The sequence below is a fragment of the Citrus sinensis genome, chromosome 5 (genome assembly GCF_022201045.2).
Source record: "Citrus sinensis cultivar Valencia sweet orange chromosome 5, DVS_A1.0, whole genome shotgun sequence".
Taxonomy (NCBI): Eukaryota; Viridiplantae; Streptophyta; class Magnoliopsida; order Sapindales; family Rutaceae; genus Citrus; species Citrus sinensis.
The window spans coordinates 20,324,498-20,345,591 of NC_068560.1; the positions used below are offsets into that span (position 1 = coordinate 20,324,498).

The following is a 21,094-nucleotide window of genomic DNA, read 5'->3' on the forward strand; positions in this document are numbered from 1 at the left end:
TGTTAATTTCAACTTAGCACTTTGGCGCAGGGGATACATCATACACGCCCCATCTGTGATCTGGCCATTTTCCCTTCTCCTCAGCTGCTTTAGCTTCGTGTTCTTTTTATTTACATTTAATATTTTTATATACAAAAATAGTTTTATAATAGATTAGATTTTGTAGATCGATCAATTGGTAGCAATTGGTAGCAGTAACTCACCCAATTCATCTCCGCCATGGCTTATGACGATGATCCGTAAGTTCTCTCCATCTAAATTTTTAGGTTTTTTTTTTTTGGGGGGGGGGGGGGAACTCAATTTTTCAATCTACGATTGTGTAATTTCAATTTCGTGAAAAGAAAAATTAGGGTTTCTGAATTCTGAGATATATGCTGCGATGATGATTATTAATGTTAACTATTGTGTATGTAGGTATCGTGACGAGGATGAAGAGCCCTTGATGGACTACGATGACATAAGATCGGACCCGGAGCAATCACCGGAGCATCAGCAGCATCAAAACGACAACGTCCTTGACGATTTTGATGACGACGATGTTGGCGACGGCGGCGTCTCTCCCGCTAGAGAGCGGTCACAAACTCCGGTTTACAACAATAATGAAAAATCATCGAAACCCAGAAAGAGGCTGGTGAAAAAGGGTGCCAAGGAAAGCGGTAGCACGCCTAGTTTGATAGACGAGAGAGAGGATGAGTATGATGATGAGGGGGAGGATAATATAATTGGGGATGATTTTGAGAGGGAGATCGAGGAGAGGAAGAGGAAGAAATGGGGGAAAGAAGGCGGTAAAGACCATAATACTAAGAAGAGGCTTAAGAGTGGCGGTGATAAGAAGTTCTCTTCTAGTGGGGGGAAATCAAGTGGCTTCAAATCCTCTAGGGCTGGAAGTATCAGAGATAATGATAAGATGCTTAATGAAATGTGGAATGCTGTTGCTCCCACTGGTGATTCTGAGGTAGGCTTTTTTGTTTCCGAATATTGGTTTTTGTTTGTTCATTGGTTTAGTTTTGTTTATATGTGTTGCTTATTAGATTTGAATTCTCACTTGAATAGGATGATCAAGAGGGCGTTAGGACTTTGGATGATGATAACTTTATAGATGATAGTGGTGTGGATCCTAGCGACAGGTATGGAAGTGATTCTGAGCCTCGCTTTGCTCATGATGCTCCTCAGGTAAATACCCCATTAATGATCCTCGTGTCATCTCTAGATTCTGTGTGTGTGCTTCTTAAAATATTGCCTATGGGATTAGGATATATCCATTGATTGCACAATATGTGGTTTACATGGTTTAGGCCTTATGGTCAATGATCTTATTTTTTCCAGGCAGAGGAAGGTGATGAGGATGAGGAAATTAAGGAGCTCTTTAAGATGGGTAAAAAAAGGAAAAAGAACGAGAAAAGTCCCGCAGAAATTGCGTTGCTGGTTGAGAATGTAATGGCTGAGCTCGAGGTTACCGCTGAAGAAGATGCTGAGCTTAATAGGCAGGGTAAACCTGCAATTAATAAACTCAAGAAGCTGTCTCTTCTTACAGAGGTTCTCTCAAAGTAAGTTTCTTGCCTGTTGTCTTTGTTTTGTCCGAGCTTTTCTTCCTTACCTATCAGTCATAGTTCTTATCTTCTTTTGCTTGATACAGGAAGCAGCTTCAGCAAGAATTTTTAGACCATGGAGTGCTAACTTTATTAAAGAATTGGCTTGAACCCCTTCCAGATGGGAGCTTGCCAAATATAAACATTCGTGCAGCTATTCTGAAGATTTTGACTGAGGTAGAAACTGGGTTTATCGCATTAAACTTGGTAATAATGTTCATTCCCTCTGAACAAGCCTTGTATCTATGTAAAGCTGAATATTGCTTCCCTTATGCAGTTTCCAATCGATCTAGAGCAGTTTGATAGGAGGGAACAATTGAAGAAGAGTGGTCTTGGAAAGGTTTACTATCTATTCCTTCTTAGCAATCATCATGCCTTGAAGCTTTTTTTATTGTCACTGGAGGCAGTAATTACTAATTTTTTTTTTTGGGGCAGGTTATTATGTTTTTATCAAAATCTGATGAGGAAACCACATCCAATAGAAAACTTGCCAAGGACCTAGTCGATAAATGGGTAATGTGATTCCTGCTATGTTTCTTGGTCACTATTTATTAAATTTTACATTCTGGCCTTCTACATTTTTGTTTCAAATAGCCATGCTTTTTGTTTGACTGACAATGATGTGTGAGTGGCATAATGGGGGTTTGATTTATTGCATATATTGGGGATTTTTACCCCTCAATGTTGAATGAAACTCCTTACTAGTGAAGATGCATTTTTTCCCCCTCTTTCATGATCTATTTGTTGCTACTCTAAATGCATCTTTTCCTTTGGGATTCCTAGTCCTCAAGATTTTGATCTGTACTGCAAAGGCTCTTCCTCAACTCCCATCTATCCTGTTTTCCCCTTTTCTTTTTCATTTTCGTTCTCCTCTATGTGAGTTCTTTCAGTTGTGTGTTTACAGATTATTATCAATTCTGAAAAGATGTCTATGAAACTTTTCTTTAATGCTGATATTGATATTTTCTTGTACATTGAATATAATTAATGCAGAGTCGGCCTATTTTTAACAAGAGCACAAGGTTTGAGGACATGAAAACTGTTGAGGATGACAGGGTTCCTTTTCGAAGGCCATCAGCCAAAAAGTACTGTTTGTGACTGCTATCTGATTGCTGCCATGTTCAACATGGACTTGCATTTTAGTTTTACTTTATCTTTTGTCTCATTATCATCATCTTTTATTTTGTTCAATAGGCCTGCAAGTAAAGCTGCAGCAATGGAATCTAGAGACGGGGATTTTGATGATCTCGTTATTTCTCGGTATGATTTGACAATAGATTTAATATTTCTGAGAATATTATACTGCAGCTCAATGTCGTTTTACATGTAATTTTTTACATGCAGGGAGCGCAAGTCCGGTCAGTCTTCTTCGGGGCAACATGCTTCAAGGTCAGATTCATCCTCTAGGCAGCACGCATCAAGACCAGAAGCAACACCATTGGATTTTGTTGTGCGTCCCCAGTCTAAAATTGATCCAGAAGAAGTTAGAGCCCGTGCTAAACAAGTTATGCAAGATCAGCGCCGGATGAAGGTTAGTTGATTTGTCAATTTTAATTTAGTTGTTCTGTTTCTGTGCATGAATATCTGGCAGGAAAAGAAAAAAATGCTTGAAAGGCTTGATAAAATTTCTCTTACTAACTTTTAGAACTATTAAAGATAGTGAAAAACTTTTGCTCTTATTTTGTTCACATCATTGGGATTCTATGTACGTTTCATCTTGGCTTTTTTTATGCTTCAGTCTGTTATCAACCTTGCCTTTTCTTCCCCTGAAAAGGAATCTAAAAACATGAGTTGAGCTTCGTGACAATCAATAGATTTACATTTAGAGCATTTAGAGATTGAGTAATGCATATCAACTTATGTCATAGTTTCAACATTATTGGACAGATGGAATTTGCTTTATTTTTCAACGTGTGTATAGCAACGCATCAGATGTGTTTTCTTGCTCTTTTTCTTTAAGCATCTACGTAATTTCTAATCCAAAAGCTAATTGATAATTGCAGATGAACAAGAAGTTGCAGCAGTTGAAGGCACCTAGAAAGAAGCAGCTGCAAGCTACAAAACTCAGCGTGGAGGGTCGTGGTATGCTTAAATACTTGTGAGGTACCTCAATTGCTCCGAAAGAAGGGGGCATTTTATAAGCTCGATGGCACGCATCAAGACGGGGCATTGGGCTTAAATAACACGTGGAGCACCGTCAAAAATAATTTATCGCTCTTACTGCTACGTCAAAGAGCTGATAGAAAAGGTGTCCTTGTGTGTCTCAAGTCTCAGTAAGAAAGAAAGTTCAATTGAATGAGGTGATATGGCTTACATCCGGTTGAGCCTATAGGTTCCTTTGTGGGTTGACCACTACCTAGAAAGTGGTAAGTGTAACTTGGTTTTTCATGTTAAATTTTAATGTTTAGCTTCAATGTCAATTCTAAGTGTTTATTGTTGAAGGATATTATTTTATCATTTTTGTGGGTGATTATACGTAGATTCACCATGGCTTACTTCAATTGCCGTGTAACCATATTTTTTTTCTTATAGGATTTTGTGAATTGGAACAGCCATGGTTAGTTATTGTCGGATCCATAGTCCGCCAATTTTATAAATCGATTGAGAAGATTCCATGAGCAACAAAAATAGTCATAAATAATTTAGTCAAACCGATGTAACATAAAGATTGTCTGAAAAGTGATAGTAATTATTTTTTTCAACTACGTAAGTTTATAATGGTTTTATACAATTAATTTTTTCATATTATATTAATTTATGAGTAATGATACAGTTATAAATTTTTGTACAAATTTATTTGTACAAACTAACGTGTCATTAATTTATTGGTCGAATGAAAATATAAAATAATAAAAATAAATCATGTGGGTCAAGTGATATTTAATTCAACTAATCTTATCATGTTACATCAGTTTGTACAAAATAAGTTTGTACAAGAGTTTGTAACTATATTATTATTCTTAATTTATAGATATTTATTTGTACAAAATCATTGTAGCTCAAACTCTTATCATTTGTCAATGAGATATTCAGTTGAAAGTACCCTAAATTTGTACCACTAACATTTTTAATATTGTTAATGTGATAATAAATATATATATATTAGTAGTATTTTTTATCTGGAATCTTAAAGTGCAGAAAGGTCTACGAAAGTTTTAAAACTGTGTAATTTAATAGCATTATGAAATAAAATTTTAAAACCACGCGATTTTAAAATTTTCATCAACTTTTTCATATTTTAAAATCTTGAATTAGAAAATTTCTCGTAGACACACACATATACGGTTGTTATAGGTTGGTTAACCTAGTTATTTCCTTTCTTCTTAATCAAACATTAATTTAATTCTTACCGACTCTGTGTACTTTTCTTATCTGTTTAGGTCTTCCTTTCCAAAACAAATAATACCATTCATGGGGAATGACATTGATTTGTTGTTTTCAGGTGCTCTTATTTGTTATAAGTTTTAGTCAGGCTATACAATTTTATGTCACATAAACTTATTGAAAGTTTATGAAATTGGAAGAAAAAAAAAGGAAATAAATTTTAAAAAATTAAAAAGGGAAACAAATTTACATGTTGTGACCATAATATAACAGTGCCAAGTTAAGAGTTACAAAAACTTTGTTTGATAGATTTGTAGGTAACCATGTCAATGAATAGTGTTTATCACTATGTCCATGCTTTCAAATGAAATATTAGTGTAAACAATAAACTGTATTTTTTTCCTTTTAATTTATAATAATTTTTATAACCAGTTTGTTAATTAGTAAAATATTTCTAAATAATTGATATCTTTTTATTTATACAAATATTTTACACTATTGATCAAAATTTTAAGATATATATTTGTTACTTTATTGATACCACAAAAAAAAAGTAATACTCATTTATTCGCTATATTTTGATTTAGGTATTTGTTTAGTCCTTATATTTTATAAAAAAATGGCTCAAGATACTATTGATGTTCAATATGTTATAATCATACCCTTATTTTTTCTTTCCTTTTACAATAATACACTTGCAACAATATTCTTGTCTTTTTGTGGGCATTAATGAAAAGATAAAAAGAATAATTTATCAAATTAGCCTTAAAAATAACATAAAATTTTTCATAAATTTTTATGTTATTATTTTACTTTTAGGATTATTTGATAAATTAATTTTTATAAAATAACTAATTTTAAGGATATTAAACATTGTTAGAAGTTGGCTGCTATTAATTATTTATAAATAAACTATTGGCAAGATTGTTGTATGGATACAGAAAAATGCTAATTCTTTTATATTAATATTTATTGGTTAATTTGTTAATAAATAATTATTAGTTAATATGCTAATTATTTTTTTACAGATAAATTAATGAATGTTAAAAATATTATTACAACGGTATTATTATAAAAGAAAAAAATTAAGGGTAAAAATATAATAAATTTAACTATAAGGATGTTTTAAGGGTACAATCTCGACTGAATATTTGCCGTCCATAAACTTTGACATGTCCTTCTTCCCAGCCAAATCCTGCCCCAGTAAGAAGGATGCATCCATCGAGTATTATCACTTGTTAGAGTGAATGCTAATGACATGATCACTAACATCTGTGCATATTATTGGACAGTGCGAGATTTCAAAATTTCCAAAGTTTGTAAAGAATGATTCATATTAAAAAAAGAAAGAAAGAAAGAAAGAAATGGAAGCAGATTTTTAATATAGCGATAAATTGTGCTCTTGTATGCAGACAATATTTAATTAAACATAATCATGGAAAGAAACAGTACAAAAACAATCCAGTGAAAAATAATACATATCTCTCTTTTAAATTGTCAGTCCAATAATCATCATAAGTTTGAAAATTGTTATTCTAAACTTCACACCCAAGAGTGAAAATAAACTAAAATTTTACATTGGGCTAACAAGCTGCTCCACCTTTTGAGGTTTAATTAACAATTTCATGATTCATCAAAGCTAAACTATGTAAACTAAATTTACCTTTTCTTTAACTGACTTTCTCGGTTTGCCTTAACACGTATGTGGCTATCCCTACCGCATTTGATCGTTTGCTTTTCAATCCAACGGTTATATTATATAAAGACAAAAAGTTGTGATATGGTACCACAATTGTAACGTAGGAGGACCCAAAGGGTAAACAGTTCCAGCCTATTTGAAATTGTATGAATGGCTGGTTATTAACTATTAGTCCTTTCGACCAACAAAGTGTTGGCTCCATTGGTAATGGAGTTCCCTTAAGTGGCTTGACTGGGTTGCTCCCTAGTTCGAGTCGCAGGGAAGTCGTCTTTGTTGGGAGAACATGTGCCTCTTGGTTCAAGCGGAGACTTCTAATCTGAGTTGTGGTATAGGCTTAAAGGTGCTTTCCACAGTTAAGGCCCTCCCCAGAATACCTCATGGTAAAAAAAAAAAAAAAACTATCAATCCTTTCGTAGACATGTGATAAAATTGGAACGATACAAAGAACATTAGCATGGCCCTTGTGTAAGGATAACACACACAAATCGAGAAATGGTTATTACGTATCAATTATTAAGTAATTAGCTATTTATCTACTTAATTAAATATATAATGACAATTAAAATATTTAAATTCAATGATCCACAACAATGCCATTATCAATGTTTTATTTCATGTTTTAACACCACAGTTATTTTCATAATTTTCTCATAAAAAAAAAAAAAGAACGCAAAGTCGGAAACTGATCTGAAGCTGTAAAAAAAAGTTGTAATAAATTGAAATTGATTAGAGGGTAACGGCTTTGGAGGTGAGATTAGGCTAACCGCATCATGGTTATGCCGACAACTATTTAGCAATAATAAAAAGAACTAAGCATCTTATTAAATTGATTTTATACATAATGTCGCAAGAAATTAATCAAGTGGTTTTCAAATAATTTTTTAGTTTGTCATCTTCGAATGTTTCTTAATGATGGGCACAGGAATACATGATTAAAGAATAAAGGCGTTTTTAGAATAAAATAAAAAATAAAAATTTTGACACTAATTAAATAGAGATCGTGTAAGGTTAGGACTTATCCAAATACGTTTATTTATTTCTGGGCAATTATTATTTCTTGCCTACTTTCCTTATCTATAATGGATTCCCTAAATAAATATTGTTTCCTTATTTATTTTGGTTTCCTTATGTAGCGACTATATAAAGGTAGCATTTGTACATCAAGCTAATAAGTAATTAAGCCGGTTAATTAGTTTAAGAATAAGTAAGATGGAAGCGAGATTTCATTTAGGAGTGGGGGTTCGTTTTAAGCCTACCGAAGAAGAATTGATTAAATTTTGCCTCTTAAAAAGGGCCAAAGGACAAGTACTTTCACCTTGTCCTATTGCGGAATGCGAGCTATACGGCAAACGATCGCCATGGGAGATTTTTGAAGAAGGAGCTAATAATTATGATAAAAGCATATGGTATTGTTTCACAAGTTTGAAGAAGGCAGGCAAGAAAAGGATTTCTAGGGTTGCCGGCAAGGGCACGTGGCACGGCGAGTCGTCTGCAAAAGAGATTGTCGATAGCAAGAAGAAGAATGTTGTAATAGGGTTCAAGAAAACTTTCAAGTTCAGGATTAAGGGAAAGAAAAGTGATTGGAACATGGACGAGTTTAGATTGGCTGACGATGAAGAGAACAATAACTATGTGCTTTGTAAAATAAAGAAGAAGAAACCGAAAGCAGCGGAGGATGAGGAAGTTGAAGAGATGGCCAGTGAATTAGCAACCACCAACACAATCAACAACTTTGCAGCTGAATCCCATCAAAGTTGTTCACAAATGTTCATACCACCATCAAGTATAAGTGCGTGTGATAATATCGATGTTGGAGAGCAATGTTATGGGATGGAAAATTTGCCAAATCAAGTTGAAATAATTAACAGTAATGGTCTACGTCCACCAATATCAGAGGCTACCCAAAAGGTTACGAATATCACAGATGATGATGATTGGTATGCTATGCTTGAAGAGTATCTGCAGCAGGAACAATGATCACTAGCTGGCTACAACTAATTAACATATATATGAATTCTTTGATTCTTTTTAATTATTTTGTTCAGCTAAGTTTTTCGTTTATATTTCGTTAAATTTTATTGCCGTTTTGACAAAGTGATATGGACGTGTACTTTTGTTAGTTACTTTATTTGATTAATTAATTATGTTACGATCAATCGATAAAGTTTTTGCATTTGTTGTGAATTCATTATTATTTTTCATTTAATAATTAATGAATATTACAACTCTGAAGCTTGCTTCAGATATCGCATGTGAATGAAATGTCTCTGGTTATGCAGTCAATCTACTTAGCAAACCAGCAGATTGAAAAACTAATAATGAGATTTTGCATGCATGCAACATTACATCCCACGTGCAAAAATTAAAACTTAATTTAACACCGTAATAGAAAAACTAATAACGAGATTTTACACTCTGTTGCCGATTTTACTATGTGTCAATTGGGACATTACATTGATCTTTAGGAGATTATGGCTACTTCTGGAAGTCATATTTAAATTGGGATAGCAGGTCTTTATTAAGATGATGAAAAAAATGAATTTACAAGTGTTCAATACACCGAAGTGAACTTATAAGCGCTAAAAGAGCTTAATTGTGTGAATCGAAAAATAAAAATTGCTATTACAAGATTTGCAAATCCTTATGGACACCCCAATATTCTTGCCAAAGTTATAGTCGGCCAATTAAAAAATCCAGTTTCTTTTCGCTAAGCAATGAAAAAAGCTATTGAATTAACGGAACAGGCCGATACAAAAGGAATTCAAGTACAAATTGCAGGGCGTCTTGACGGAAAAGAAATTGCGCGCGCCGAATGGATCAGAGAAGGTAGAGTTCCTCTACAAACCATTGGAGCTAAAATTGATTATTGTTCCTATACGGTTCGAACTATCTACGGGGTATTGGGAATCAAAATTTGGATATTTGTAGACGAAAAAAAATAAGAGTTTACGGGTCTTTAGAGCCCCCCCATTAATGGAAATAAACCAAACAAAGAACGAGCTCTTTTTATCTTTAATTAAAAAAAAAAAGAGAAATACTAAAGTCACGAAAATCACAGTTAAAAAGACAAAAAAAACTAGTAATCACAAGAATGCACTAATTTTTATAAAGAAATAATTGAGTCGCAACATTTAGGAACCCTATTCCAGTAATAATATAAAAATGAATTCGAGTAAAAGGTATCACGAGCCCTCCGTCCCACACATCTACTTTAGATCTAAGGACCCTATTGCAAACTTTTATCAAATGTTGCTAGCTTAGAAGACGGTTATGTGCTTAGATGTTGCTACATTATCTTTATTTGACTCTTCGTTGGGTGAAAAGGAAAGAGATGCTTGATACTATCAAGCGTTTAAAATTGTTCAATATACCAAAGTGAACTTATAAGTGCTAAAAGAAATTAATTGTGTGAATCAAAAAATAAAAATTGCTATGACAAGAATTACAAATCCTTATGGACACCCCAATATTCTTGCCGAATTTATAGCCGGACAATTAAAAAATAGAGTTTCTTTTCGAAAAGCAATGAAAAAAGCTATTGAATTAACGGAACAGGCCGATACAAAAGGAATTCAAGTACAAATTGCAGGGCGTCTTGACGGAAAAGAAATTGCGCGCGCCGAATGGATCAGAGAAGGTAGAGTTCCTCTACAAACCATTGGAGCTAAAATTGATTATTGTTCCTATACGGTTCGAACTATCTACGGGGTATTGGGAATCAAAATTTGGATATTTGTAGACGAAAAAAAATAAGAGTTTACGGGTCTTTAGAGCCCCCCCATTAATGGAAATAAACCAAACAAAGAACGAGCTCTTTTTATCTTCAATCAAAACAAAAATGAGAAATACTAAAGTCACGAAAATCACAGTTAAAAAGACAAAAAAAACTAGTATTTACAAGAATGCACTAATTTTTATAAAGAAATAATTGAGTCGCAACATTTAGGAACCCTATTCCAGTAATAATATAAAAATGAATTCTAGTAAAACTATAGATCTAAGGACCCTATTACAAACTTTTATCAAATGTTGCTAGCTTAGAAGACGGTAATGTGCTTAGATGTTGCTGCATTATCTTTATTTGACTCTTCGTTGGGTGAAAAGGAAAGAGATGCTTGATACTATCAAGCGTTTATAATTTTTAGTCAATATTATAGAGATCAAGAAAAACCATAACGTGGATTAATAATTATGGGCAATACTTTGGCAATGTTCAATTGCAAGAAATTAAAGGGAGGAAAAGGAGAAGAGAATTGTGGAAAATTCAATATCTCTTGTTCAGTTTGGCATGAAATTCTTGAAGGAAAGAAATTAAATATTTTTCTGACCTAGACAAATTTACCCTTTGTGTTAAATTTTCAATATTTATTACCAAATAAAATTTAAAAAAAAGTAATGATTTACTTACAACGATATTTGTTATCAATAATACAGTTACTTAAATGTTATAATATTTTATGATGATCTTATTAAAAGTGTTTTCTTTAAAAGTACTTTTTCCATAATATATGATCGAAAAATTATTTCATTCAAAGCCTAGAAAACAAAATTACAAAAACATAACAAACAAATATGATTTTAATTATATAACTAAAAAAAAAGATAAATTTATTTAATAGAAATGGACGCAGTGTCTCAAAATATAAATATATCTTAAAATTAAAATGAAGTAATAAAACCAAAATATGAAATAAAAGTCATTCTTAAGTTTGATAATGCGTTAAATTTCATAAACTAGACATTAATAAACTATAGAATGAGTTAAATTTCACTATTAAGAAAAAAGTTTAATCCATGCTTCCTTCTCCTTGTCTCTAAGACTATAAAATAACATTGAGTGCAACAATATCACGAGAAATTCTAATACTGACTTTAATTATAAGGCCAACGATCTTCTTCGACTCGTCATTTAGTCCCGCTTGTTAACTTTGATTTTTTATCCCATAACTTGACCCAAGCCAGTAAAAAATTCTTTCATTTCTCCAATGATCAAAGTTGTTAGCATTGTTAGCTCTTGAAGTGGCGTCCACGGTCCTATGGATTTTCATTTCTTCTCCTTTTTCTTAATGAGCCATTTGATTTTTTATACATTTTCATCGAGCATGTAAGAAAGACACTATTATCCACATCATCCCTCGCATCTTCAACATGCAAATTCTCTCCTTCAACTTGTTCATTCTTGTCCTCTCAATTTCTTCCACAACACCTGCAGGGGCCTCTACACCTTTTCCGATTGTATGGTCTTAACCAAAAATCATTCACAAGTTGTCATATTATGGGGATGCTAGATTCCTAAATCTTGTTGCTTCGTTATGGCTCTGTAAATAAATCACACACAAGTAATAACTAATTGATTGTTCAAAAACTATCTTAGAAATAATTTTGCAATTCCCTATAGAATTAAAAGTTACCAAGTCATAAGACACCGACTAGTGTGTAATATCTATGCAGATGCAGTAATTACATAATTAGTTATCAATTAATATTCTAAATTCAATGGATTATCAATTAATATTCAGACTTCAATGGCTTGAGATTTTGGTTGATCTGCAAATGCAAGTGCAACACCAACAGTACTAACACGGGCAGGCATATGACTTCAAATATGCAGCATATAATTTATTCAATGTTCAACAAATTAGAAATTTAACAAGTTGATTAGTTTGATAGCATTAAAAAAATAATACTATCATTGTCTCTCGATTTTATTTTGTAATAAAAATATAATTATACCCTCAACACTATTGTTTTAATTTTAATTCATCATAATAAATATAATCTAATTTATTCAATGTTTTGGTTTAATTAATGTTACCATGTGAATTAAAACTTAAAACAATTAAAAAAATATACTTATGTAATTCCTTAGTCCATCATTATAGTTCATATTGGCTTTTGATCTTGTGTTTGCAGCAGTCATTCCTTTCAGTTATTGCTTGGGGTGAAAGTCCATCATTATAGTTCATATTGACTTCTTTGAGGGGAACAGAGATGGCGAAAGTCCCGAGTCTCTGCCTGGAATGATGCAGGTTATCGTATGAAGAGGTCAGCGTTGCGCAAGGCTGAGAAGTTTAGAAGTTTAGTCCAGACTCCAGAGTCTCTTTCTAGAGCATGAAGTGACTATTTTGAGGCCAATTTTGAACGAGGTGAAAAATGAAAAAATATACTCATGTAGATGATTCAGATCTCTCTCTTCTGTGAGCTATTGCTTGGGGCGCAAGGGAACATTTTCACAAAATTCGTTAAAAAAAAAAATGAAAACGTCACTTCATACAAACAAGCTATAATTGTTCCGATCAACATTAAGATATTATTTCATTTTATAGATACAAAGCCGATTGTCAATTAGGCATCAACCGATTAGTGGATCGACTTACAGCATCCATTCATTGGAACCAGCTGAAACAGCAAATCATCCAACAGAAACCCTCAACCAAACCAAACTTCTCGACTTTCTCATTTTGCAAATGAATCAAAGAACAAGATCAAAATTATACTATACAGCTCTTGTGAATGCAACCTGCAGCTGAAAAAATAACAAAACCGTATTATCATTAGCTTTTTCATGCAAACTATTGAATTGAAAAAAAAAATGAACAGAGAAATTAGTCTATTAACAAGGCCTCAGAATTGCAGAATGTCAGCAGGGCTTAACAAGCCATTCAGTCCCGAAAGATGGTAATTTTTTAATGATCTCCTCATAGGCCAAAACTTTTATAAAAGAAAAATAAAAAAAACAAAAATGTATGTCTCATGGCCAGTCCCAAATGGTCAAAGCAGCAACGCCACTACCCAAGGCGATGGAATATGAGACCTGCCCAAATGGAGGGAGCTCCAGTAAAGGAGGACCATCAACATAAGAGCATTTCTTTCTGACGGTTACTTTGGAATCTGCAAACATAACTGGTTTGCCCCAAACAAAGTATTGGACTTCTTTCTAGAAATCCCCGTCAAAAAAATTAGAACTGCAAAAGAAACAGCCTATGGATAACTAAATCAATAACATGAACAGCACCATCCAAAGAAGAATAAAAAGCTAAATTCAATTGCATATAAATTGAAATTAAAAAATGTAACTGAAAATCAGACTTTATCCCAAGATTTATTTTATTTTATTTTATTTTTTAATATGGAACTCAACTTTATCACAAGATACTAAAAATGCATGTCACATCGCAAATCCCAAACGGTAATGGCCGCAACCCATTCCACAAGGCAAGAGAATATGAGACCTGCCCAGAAAGACCTTTAGAGGAGGACCATCAACATCAGAGCATTTATTTGTGACAGTTAATTCAGAATCTGCCAACATAGCCGGTTTGCTCCTGCTAAGTATATGACTCTTTACAGGAAGTAGAAGCCCGTTACTTATCTGATAGAATTCATGATCAACCAAACTTTTGATCACTACGTCAACAAGAAACATAGCCATCACGGAACATGAAATCAATTACAAACAATACAACAGCTAAACTAAATAGTCAAGACTAAATTTTGAACTCTGTAAGATGTTGACGTACATACTGGCTGTGTTTTTCAGGATCAACCAACCGATCACATTATTGCTCAACAACAATCCCAACAAGCACAAAATGCACCACTAGATCAACTGCAATGATGAGGGCTACAATAAACAAATTCCAATAAAAATAAAACAGCCATCTCTCTAGAATTATTCACATTCAACAGTAATAAAATCACTAATGGAGGAGTTCCCTCTGAAAATAACAAAATGAAGCTTTCATTCATCTAATTATCAGAATTAGCATGGTCAGTTATGAAACATAACCGGCAACAATCCCTACTTAAGTTAATTGACATTCGTTTAAAATATGAACAAGAACAGGAAAAAATTTGCAATAAGCTACATCATATATAAATTTCATGCAAGGCTAAAGAAACTAATTTCTGTTAAAACCTAAAACAAATTCCCCTCAGAAAAAATCAACAACTCAGTCATAAAAAATTCAGATATACATTAGCATTGATTATGTTTGAACCATCACAGGGGAACAAAAAATCAAATTTGCATACAAACACAAAAAGGAGGAGGAACTTCGGAATCTACAAACATAACTGGTTAGCCCCAAACAACCAGTTGAACAAATCAATGTCAAAGAATACCCCACTTGCTTATTCTTTTATAAATTATTAGAAAAAAAAACTAATCTTTACAAAACAGAGACGCATATTTAAAAAAAAAACACTTATTATATCAAATATAAATAAGAAAATTAGGCTCCCTGGCCTACAAAAGGCCTGGTAATGAGCTGGGATTGTGCATTTATGACAGTAATAATAATTTTTTTTTTTTTTGAGTAAAATTACAAAGCAAAAATTCATCTCGAACTCAACTTAAATCACAAATTCATTCGCTTAAATCAAACAACGATACAAAATTTTTATAAAAAAATTAACTTGGGGGAACGGCAAATAAAGGGAGAGAGGGCGAGAAGCTGCAGAGAAGGAGACTATGTTGTGAATTGGGAAGAGAAGGGTTTAGGGTTTGATATAGGATTAGGGTAATTTTAAGAGATGATCCTAGTTTCTTTATTTCTATTTTGGATCAGAATTTTTAACATTAGTACAATTCAATCCCGCATTCTAGAATTGTCTATGGGCTGTCAACAGAAAAGGCCCGGTGGGCATTATTTGGTTTCAATTATGGGCTTGCCGTTGCCAATTTTGATCCAGCCCAGAGTAATATTTTTTTAATCAATTTCTTAAGGATTTCAAATAAAGACAGTATTGTATGATGATTTTTATCATTGCAAATTATGATGACCTTTACAATTAACTTGAATATTTTCCCTATGGGTTTTAATTCCAGAGTTGTTAGTGTGGGTAGATTTTTAAGCTATTTTTGAAATATTTTTTGGGTTGTATCTAGAGTCTCAAACTCTCAGTTGACCCAATTTATAAATTTATAATTCATTTGTAGATTGTAAATGATAAAAAAAAAAGAATCTTAAATTAAATAATGTAATTCCTAAAAAAACAAAAAAAAAACTCTAAAACTAAGAAACATTAAAGAATTTTCCCCTCTTTCTATATATACATGGGAGTTATTCTAGTGCGAGAGGTATTGTTGCAGAGCAACATTATGGCATGGAAACTCTACCAACTGAAGATGAAATAACAACTAGCAATAATTCAGATCAACGACATTCAAGAAATAGGGACAATAGATCAAATGATTCAATCAACTGAAGAATAGTTAATTGGGGTAATGATCTACAATCAGTACCTATATTGGAGATTTGAAGATCCATTTGAGATTGCTTTTGAAATATTTAAAAGTGATTTTGAAAAGATACATGTTAATTTTGATATTTAGTAAAATTTTTTAAATTACTTTGTCAAAATTATTTCACCCTACAATAAATTTTGAAAAGTAAGAAATGAATAGTTTTGAAAATCCGTTTTAAATTGAATACAATTTCGTATATATGGTTGCATATATTACAAAAAGAGTCCAGCTATTGTACCCCTTTATTTTGTCATTATTCAGTCCAGCCGTTAGATTATAATGAATTTAATCCAACGGATGGGATTTTAGAAGGGTAAAAACCAATTGAAGTGGGCAATTGTCCAAACCCGTTTCATGTACTAAATTAGTTTTAGGGGGCTGTAAACCCTTACCCGTATTTTGGCCGACGTCTGCGATTCATCGGAATGATGAAAATTTTATTACTTTTGTGTATCTATGGCTCGAGTAACGCTGCCATGTGGGATTTTTGAAGTGGCTTGCGGTGACTTGTAGCTTGTTTTGGTGGTTTTGAATGAAACAAAGATTGACAAAAATTGTGGAGTAGAGAGCGATAATTATCAAAATGGTTTGGAGGTCATTTACCAACCAGTTGAATACGACCCAATTTAAGTGGTAGGATTGATGAGAAACTTGCGGTGCTGCTCTGTAACAAGTGCAAATCCGGACTGCCAATTTACTTTCATCCAATACACCAACTGTAGCTTTCATTTTTTCTGTGCTTTCAACCTATTCAACAATCCATCCACTTCATCACTGCAGCATTATTTTTTGCTCCAATTTCTTCGAACTGCGGGATTTAGTGGCTCCGACTGCATTCTAAGCACCACTAATCAACTAAATGTACAAAAAAAAGAAGCAGCTTTTTCATTTTTTGTTCATTATTATGTTACTTAACATGCCCTCTCTCTTTCTATTTTTCATCGCTACAGTACGACACATTATATGTCTCTTGCAACAAATAATATGTTGAAAACATACAATTTTTTTTGTCCCTCACAAACTATTTGCTTCTACATATAATTGTTCCATCTAACTAGTTTATTGTTATATACACCAACATTTTATTGTTTCCTTTAAAAATATTATGTCACCGTTAACAATTCCTGTCTACTGACCGGTACTCGTAGTTTCCTTCAACTGCCATATGGCCACTTCACACATGCACGATCTTGCTTCTTTTCATTCAACGGCCACTTCAATAGATGACAAAACAAGAGGATATGGTGCCCAAGGGGCACGGTAGACAGAGCCTTATAAAAATCTAATATTCGTGCCCGAGCCTTATAAAAATCCAATATTGTCTTTATTCAATTATGAAATAAAAATAATTAAATTTAAATAAATGATCATTTTATTAATTATATTAAGATAACAAAAACAAAATAAAAATAAAAATAAAAATAATAAAATATAAATATTTATTTTAATTATCAATTATTATATATTAAAAAATAATATATATACATGATCATAAATATTAAAATAAATTTTATTTAACATTATATCCGTTTTAAAAATTACATTTTACTTTTAGAAAAGCATTATGGCATTAATTAAGGATTTCCAAAGTGTAGCTGTGGTCCTGTGGACCATGCGCATGACTTCGTGAGTCATGATGATGTTTATGAGAAGCGTTTTATAAGAATATTTTTACTTTGGACGCCGGGTAATTACCAATAATTTTTTATTTATTTTTGAACTTCCGTAAATATATTTCATTTTCATATAGCTTGGCAAGGAAATTTGAGGCACGGATACGAGACCTGTTAGCAAAATTGAGTTACATATTACTTTTATTTTCTGATAGCGCTAACACGTTTTTTTTTTTTTTATTACATGAGACTATTGTTCAAATTACAACTTATATTACATGAGATTATAATTGATATTTACAAATCAGACTATTACTGTGATCAACTTACATCAATACTAATAGAGCGCTGTCCAGATTTTAACCCTCACAAATATTCAAGGGATGTTTACTCCTCACATTTGAATAAGAAAAAAGACTGCATTTACTCAAATTTAATTGAGAAAAGAAATATCCCCACAATACATTTACGCGCTAACATGTTGTATTTTACTTTCTTTTGTTCAATTCTCTTTGTAATTAAATCTAAGCAGTTAGCAAACGCTGTTTTCAAAAAAAGGGAAAAAATAATAATAATAAAGAAAGAATTCAAACATGAAGATATTTGGCCAGATGCTGTAGATTTCATCAGCCTTTTCGAGCCACGCATCTAATTCTTGCATGCAACAACGATTTGTTCTCCCCCTTTACTCTATCAATCTTTTGGTTTACGAGACTCTTGTACCCAATCTAAGACTACTTTTGGTTTGCTAGCAAGTCGTTAAATGAAAGCTCCACCTTACTCTTCGAATAATATTGGTGAATTGATGTGTCACCTTCCACATTGCTAGAGAAGGCGAGCTTATTGTGATATTTTATATTTTTCAACTAATAAGTAAACTCGTTTTAGGTAAATCCTTTTTCATGAGTTTCTTGCTGCGCTTTGGGTAAATTCTTTCTCATGAGTTTATAGCTTTTGATTTCTCTAATTACTTCTGCAACTTGTTCAGTATCTAAGAATCTTGTTGCGCCCTTTGTCTTTTGAACTTTTATATATATAGAGAGAGAGATTGCCAACTTACTATTTTTATAATAACTAAGAACCCTGATAGTATAAGTTTATAATATTACTTTTATTTTTAAATACACTTTTGTTTATATTTATCATAGATTAAATAAATCACATGAATGAAAATTAAAATAAAAAATTAAGTATTAAAAATAAAAAATATATGTTTTGATGTGAAAAAATTAATGATAAAATATTTTTCTTATATTTTTTATTTTATAAGCATTTTCTTATAATAAATATATAAGAAAATTATTATCAAAGGATAAAAAATTATTATAAAATAAATAATAAAATATTTCCTTGTACTTTTTACATTTGATTTTAAAATATTTTAAAATATATATTAGAAGAAAATGTTTATAAAATAAAAAAGTATAAGAAAAAAATTATTATTAATTGTTTTGTTCATATAAAAAAATATACTTCTTGTTTTTAATATTTAATTTTTTTTATTTTAAATTCTATTTATGTGATTTATTTAATTTATAATAAATATAAATAAAAGTGTACTTAGAAATAAGCATAATATTATAAACTTATCATATTGGGAGGTTATTGGCTATTATAAAAATAGTAGAGAAATAAATAATATATATTGATTGTAGTAAAGGAAAATTGACAATCTCCCTTTTTTTATTAAATAATGCTTTTCCCTTTGAGTTAGTTGCGCCTTTTAGTGTATGGAGGTTGTTGCACATCTGATTAATTAGTATTGCTTTCAAAGAAATAATTCGTTTTCGGCCACAAAACTTTAAAAAATAAAATTAATTGGTTCAATTTATCCGTCTTTGATAGGAAATGAACATTTCAATTTGTTATGAATGTTCGACAAAGAGGTAGGAAACCAATTTTTCAATTTAATCGTTTAATAGAGTTCTTTTTTTTTTTTAATTTCTACCGAATATCATTATAGGTAAGTATGTTTTAATTAAATAATAATGAAAGTAAATTGTTTTTAAAATATTTTAGAAAATAAAAAATAGGTATGATTTTTAAAAAAATTATAAAAATGCTGGATATGTTATTCCTCTCCAAAATGATGAATATTGAATCTCACATCACAAAAGATCTCTCCTCAATTTTATCATTTTGCAGTTGAAATTAAAATTTTGATTGTTACAAAAGAATAAAATACAAATTAAAAATCAAATTGTTACTAAAGAATAAAATACAAGTGAGAAACACCATTATTTTCAATTTGTACTATTTTTATTTTGATTATCTCCAACGGTTCATAGCTAAATGAATTTTAAGTGTTAGAATGATCCCATCTCTAAGAAAAATAGAGAAGAGAAGATTAAATTTATTGAGAGGGAAAAAAGCTTCTATTTTATCTTTTTGTACATGTTACATTGTTTAAAAACACAAATGTGATTTATGTGCAAATGAAAATTTCACTTTTTGTGTTGGATGAGATATTAAGATTGAAATTAAGAGTACATAACCAAAAATTGATATAATTTTGATAATGGTAAAAGAGAATGTGAAGTAATTTTGTAACAATTTTTAAATAGAATTTTATAACAATTAAGAAAAACTGCAAGATCATTTTTATGACTTTGTTTTTCTCACACAGTATCGATTGTTACTTTTCCACTTAATTGAAACCTTGCGTTTATTTTTGTTTTTTTTCTCTATTGCATGTGCTTTTTTTTTTTTTTACTTATCCCATTTAACTTGCTATTGGCCCAAAATACTCTTTTTCGATGAAATTGTGCTGCAGATATACATTTGTTATTAGGGATACCAAATACTCATAAAATATTTCTTGACATATTAATTCACTACTAAAATTTTTTGATAACTATATTTTAGCTGTTATTCTTTTACCACCAAAACATTCACACTGTTAAAAAATTACTGAGATCATAAAGATATTCAATAGCTGAAATTATTTTCTTAGTTCTTTTTTAGTTTTTTTTAATCTTTTTTTTATATACAATTTACGACCCCTTTTTCTTTTTTTTTTTTAATTTCAATTATTAGTATTTTATTATATTATAAAATAAAAATAATAATTTTTTTTCTTGTTTATGGATTCATTAAAAAATTTCAATTAGTATCACTCTATCAAAAAACCTAGAACTCTATTTTGGAGATATTTTTATATAATAAAATAATAACTGAAATAAAATAAAAAAAAGCTCCAAAAAATAACTAAGAAAATAATTTCAGGTTGAAATCCCTTTAACACTCTTGTAACCTGAGCAATTTTTCAACAATGTTAAGATTTTAGTAGTAAAATGACAGCAGCCGAAATATTAACCAAAATGTACCTTATCAAAAACCCTTAGTGGATATGTCACAAAATTTTTTTGTGGGTATTTGATAATATCCCTTATTATTATTGTTGTTGATGTTGTTTAAAATGATTAGTACAGTCCAATTCTAACCAGCAATAGACGTAACTTGCTTCTTTTAGCCAATATCATCAATGCTATACCAAAATTAAACACATAAACTTGTTCGAATTTATTTAGTACAGAACACTATAATACATTTAAATACTATAAAATATGCAACATAATACATGATAGTAATGCAACTCCGCGAGCCATATAATAACTAC

General features: G+C 31.3%; 2 protein-coding genes, 1 long non-coding RNA gene and 4 other non-coding genes across 7 annotated transcripts; 3 read left to right on the forward strand and 4 right to left on the reverse strand.

The window, feature by feature from the left end:
* Positions 1 to 62: 62 nt before the first annotated feature.
* On the forward strand, positions 63 to 4,090 carry LOC102622438 (protein IWS1 homolog 1). Its single transcript, XM_006471416.4, has 11 exons — positions 63 to 239; positions 415 to 955; positions 1,054 to 1,173; positions 1,327 to 1,547; positions 1,637 to 1,766; positions 1,867 to 1,929; positions 2,025 to 2,102; positions 2,583 to 2,674; positions 2,784 to 2,849; positions 2,934 to 3,120; positions 3,593 to 4,090. Exons 1-11 carry the CDS (start codon positions 220 to 222, stop codon positions 3,689 to 3,691), a joined length of 1,617 nt encoding a protein of 538 aa, XP_006471479.2. The 5' UTR covers positions 63 to 219; the 3' UTR covers positions 3,692 to 4,090.
* Positions 4,091 to 7,012: 2,922 nt separating this feature from the next.
* On the forward strand, positions 7,013 to 7,119 carry LOC127902858 (U6 spliceosomal RNA). Its single transcript, XR_008055494.1, has one exon. It is a non-coding gene; the product is annotated as a U6 spliceosomal RNA (small nuclear RNA).
* A 702-nt stretch (positions 7,120 to 7,821) lies between these two features.
* On the forward strand, positions 7,822 to 8,589 carry LOC107176164 (NAC domain-containing protein 102-like). The gene has a single exon (XM_015528233.2). It carries the CDS (start codon positions 7,822 to 7,824, stop codon positions 8,587 to 8,589), a length of 768 nt encoding a protein of 255 aa, XP_015383719.2.
* A 4,267-nt stretch (positions 8,590 to 12,856) lies between these two features.
* LOC107176132 (uncharacterized) lies at positions 12,857 to 15,148 on the reverse strand. The gene is made up of 2 exons (XR_001507552.3): positions 13,754 to 15,148; positions 12,857 to 13,138 (listed from the first exon to the last, which is right to left on the reverse strand). It is a non-coding gene; the product is annotated as an uncharacterized LOC107176132 (long non-coding RNA).
* On the reverse strand, positions 13,232 to 13,320 carry LOC112497792 (small nucleolar RNA SNORD96 family). The gene has a single exon (XR_003064774.1). It is a non-coding gene; the product is annotated as a small nucleolar RNA SNORD96 family (small nucleolar RNA).
* LOC112497782 (small nucleolar RNA snoR53Y) lies at positions 14,323 to 14,408 on the reverse strand. The gene has a single exon (XR_003064765.2). It is a non-coding gene; the product is annotated as a small nucleolar RNA snoR53Y (small nucleolar RNA).
* On the reverse strand, positions 14,540 to 14,625 carry LOC127902917 (small nucleolar RNA snoR53Y). The gene has a single exon (XR_008055554.1). It is a non-coding gene; the product is annotated as a small nucleolar RNA snoR53Y (small nucleolar RNA).
* Positions 15,149 to 21,094: the final 5,946 nt, after the last annotated feature.

Excerpts from the sequence above, each read along its gene's own strand:
- LOC102622438 (XM_006471416.4), top strand. The coding sequence starts at position 220 with ATGGCTTATGACGATGATCC. Across the intron at positions 1,767-1,866 it reads TTCTGAAGATTTTGACTGAG|TTTCCAATCGATCTAGAGCA; the intron begins GTAGAAACTGGG and ends TCCCTTATGCAG. Across the intron at positions 2,103-2,582 it reads AGGACCTAGTCGATAAATGG|AGTCGGCCTATTTTTAACAA; the intron begins GTAATGTGATTC and ends TAATTAATGCAG.
- LOC107176164 (XM_015528233.2), top strand. The coding sequence starts at position 7,822 with ATGGAAGCGAGATTTCATTTAGGAGTGGGGGTTCGTTTTAAGCCTACC.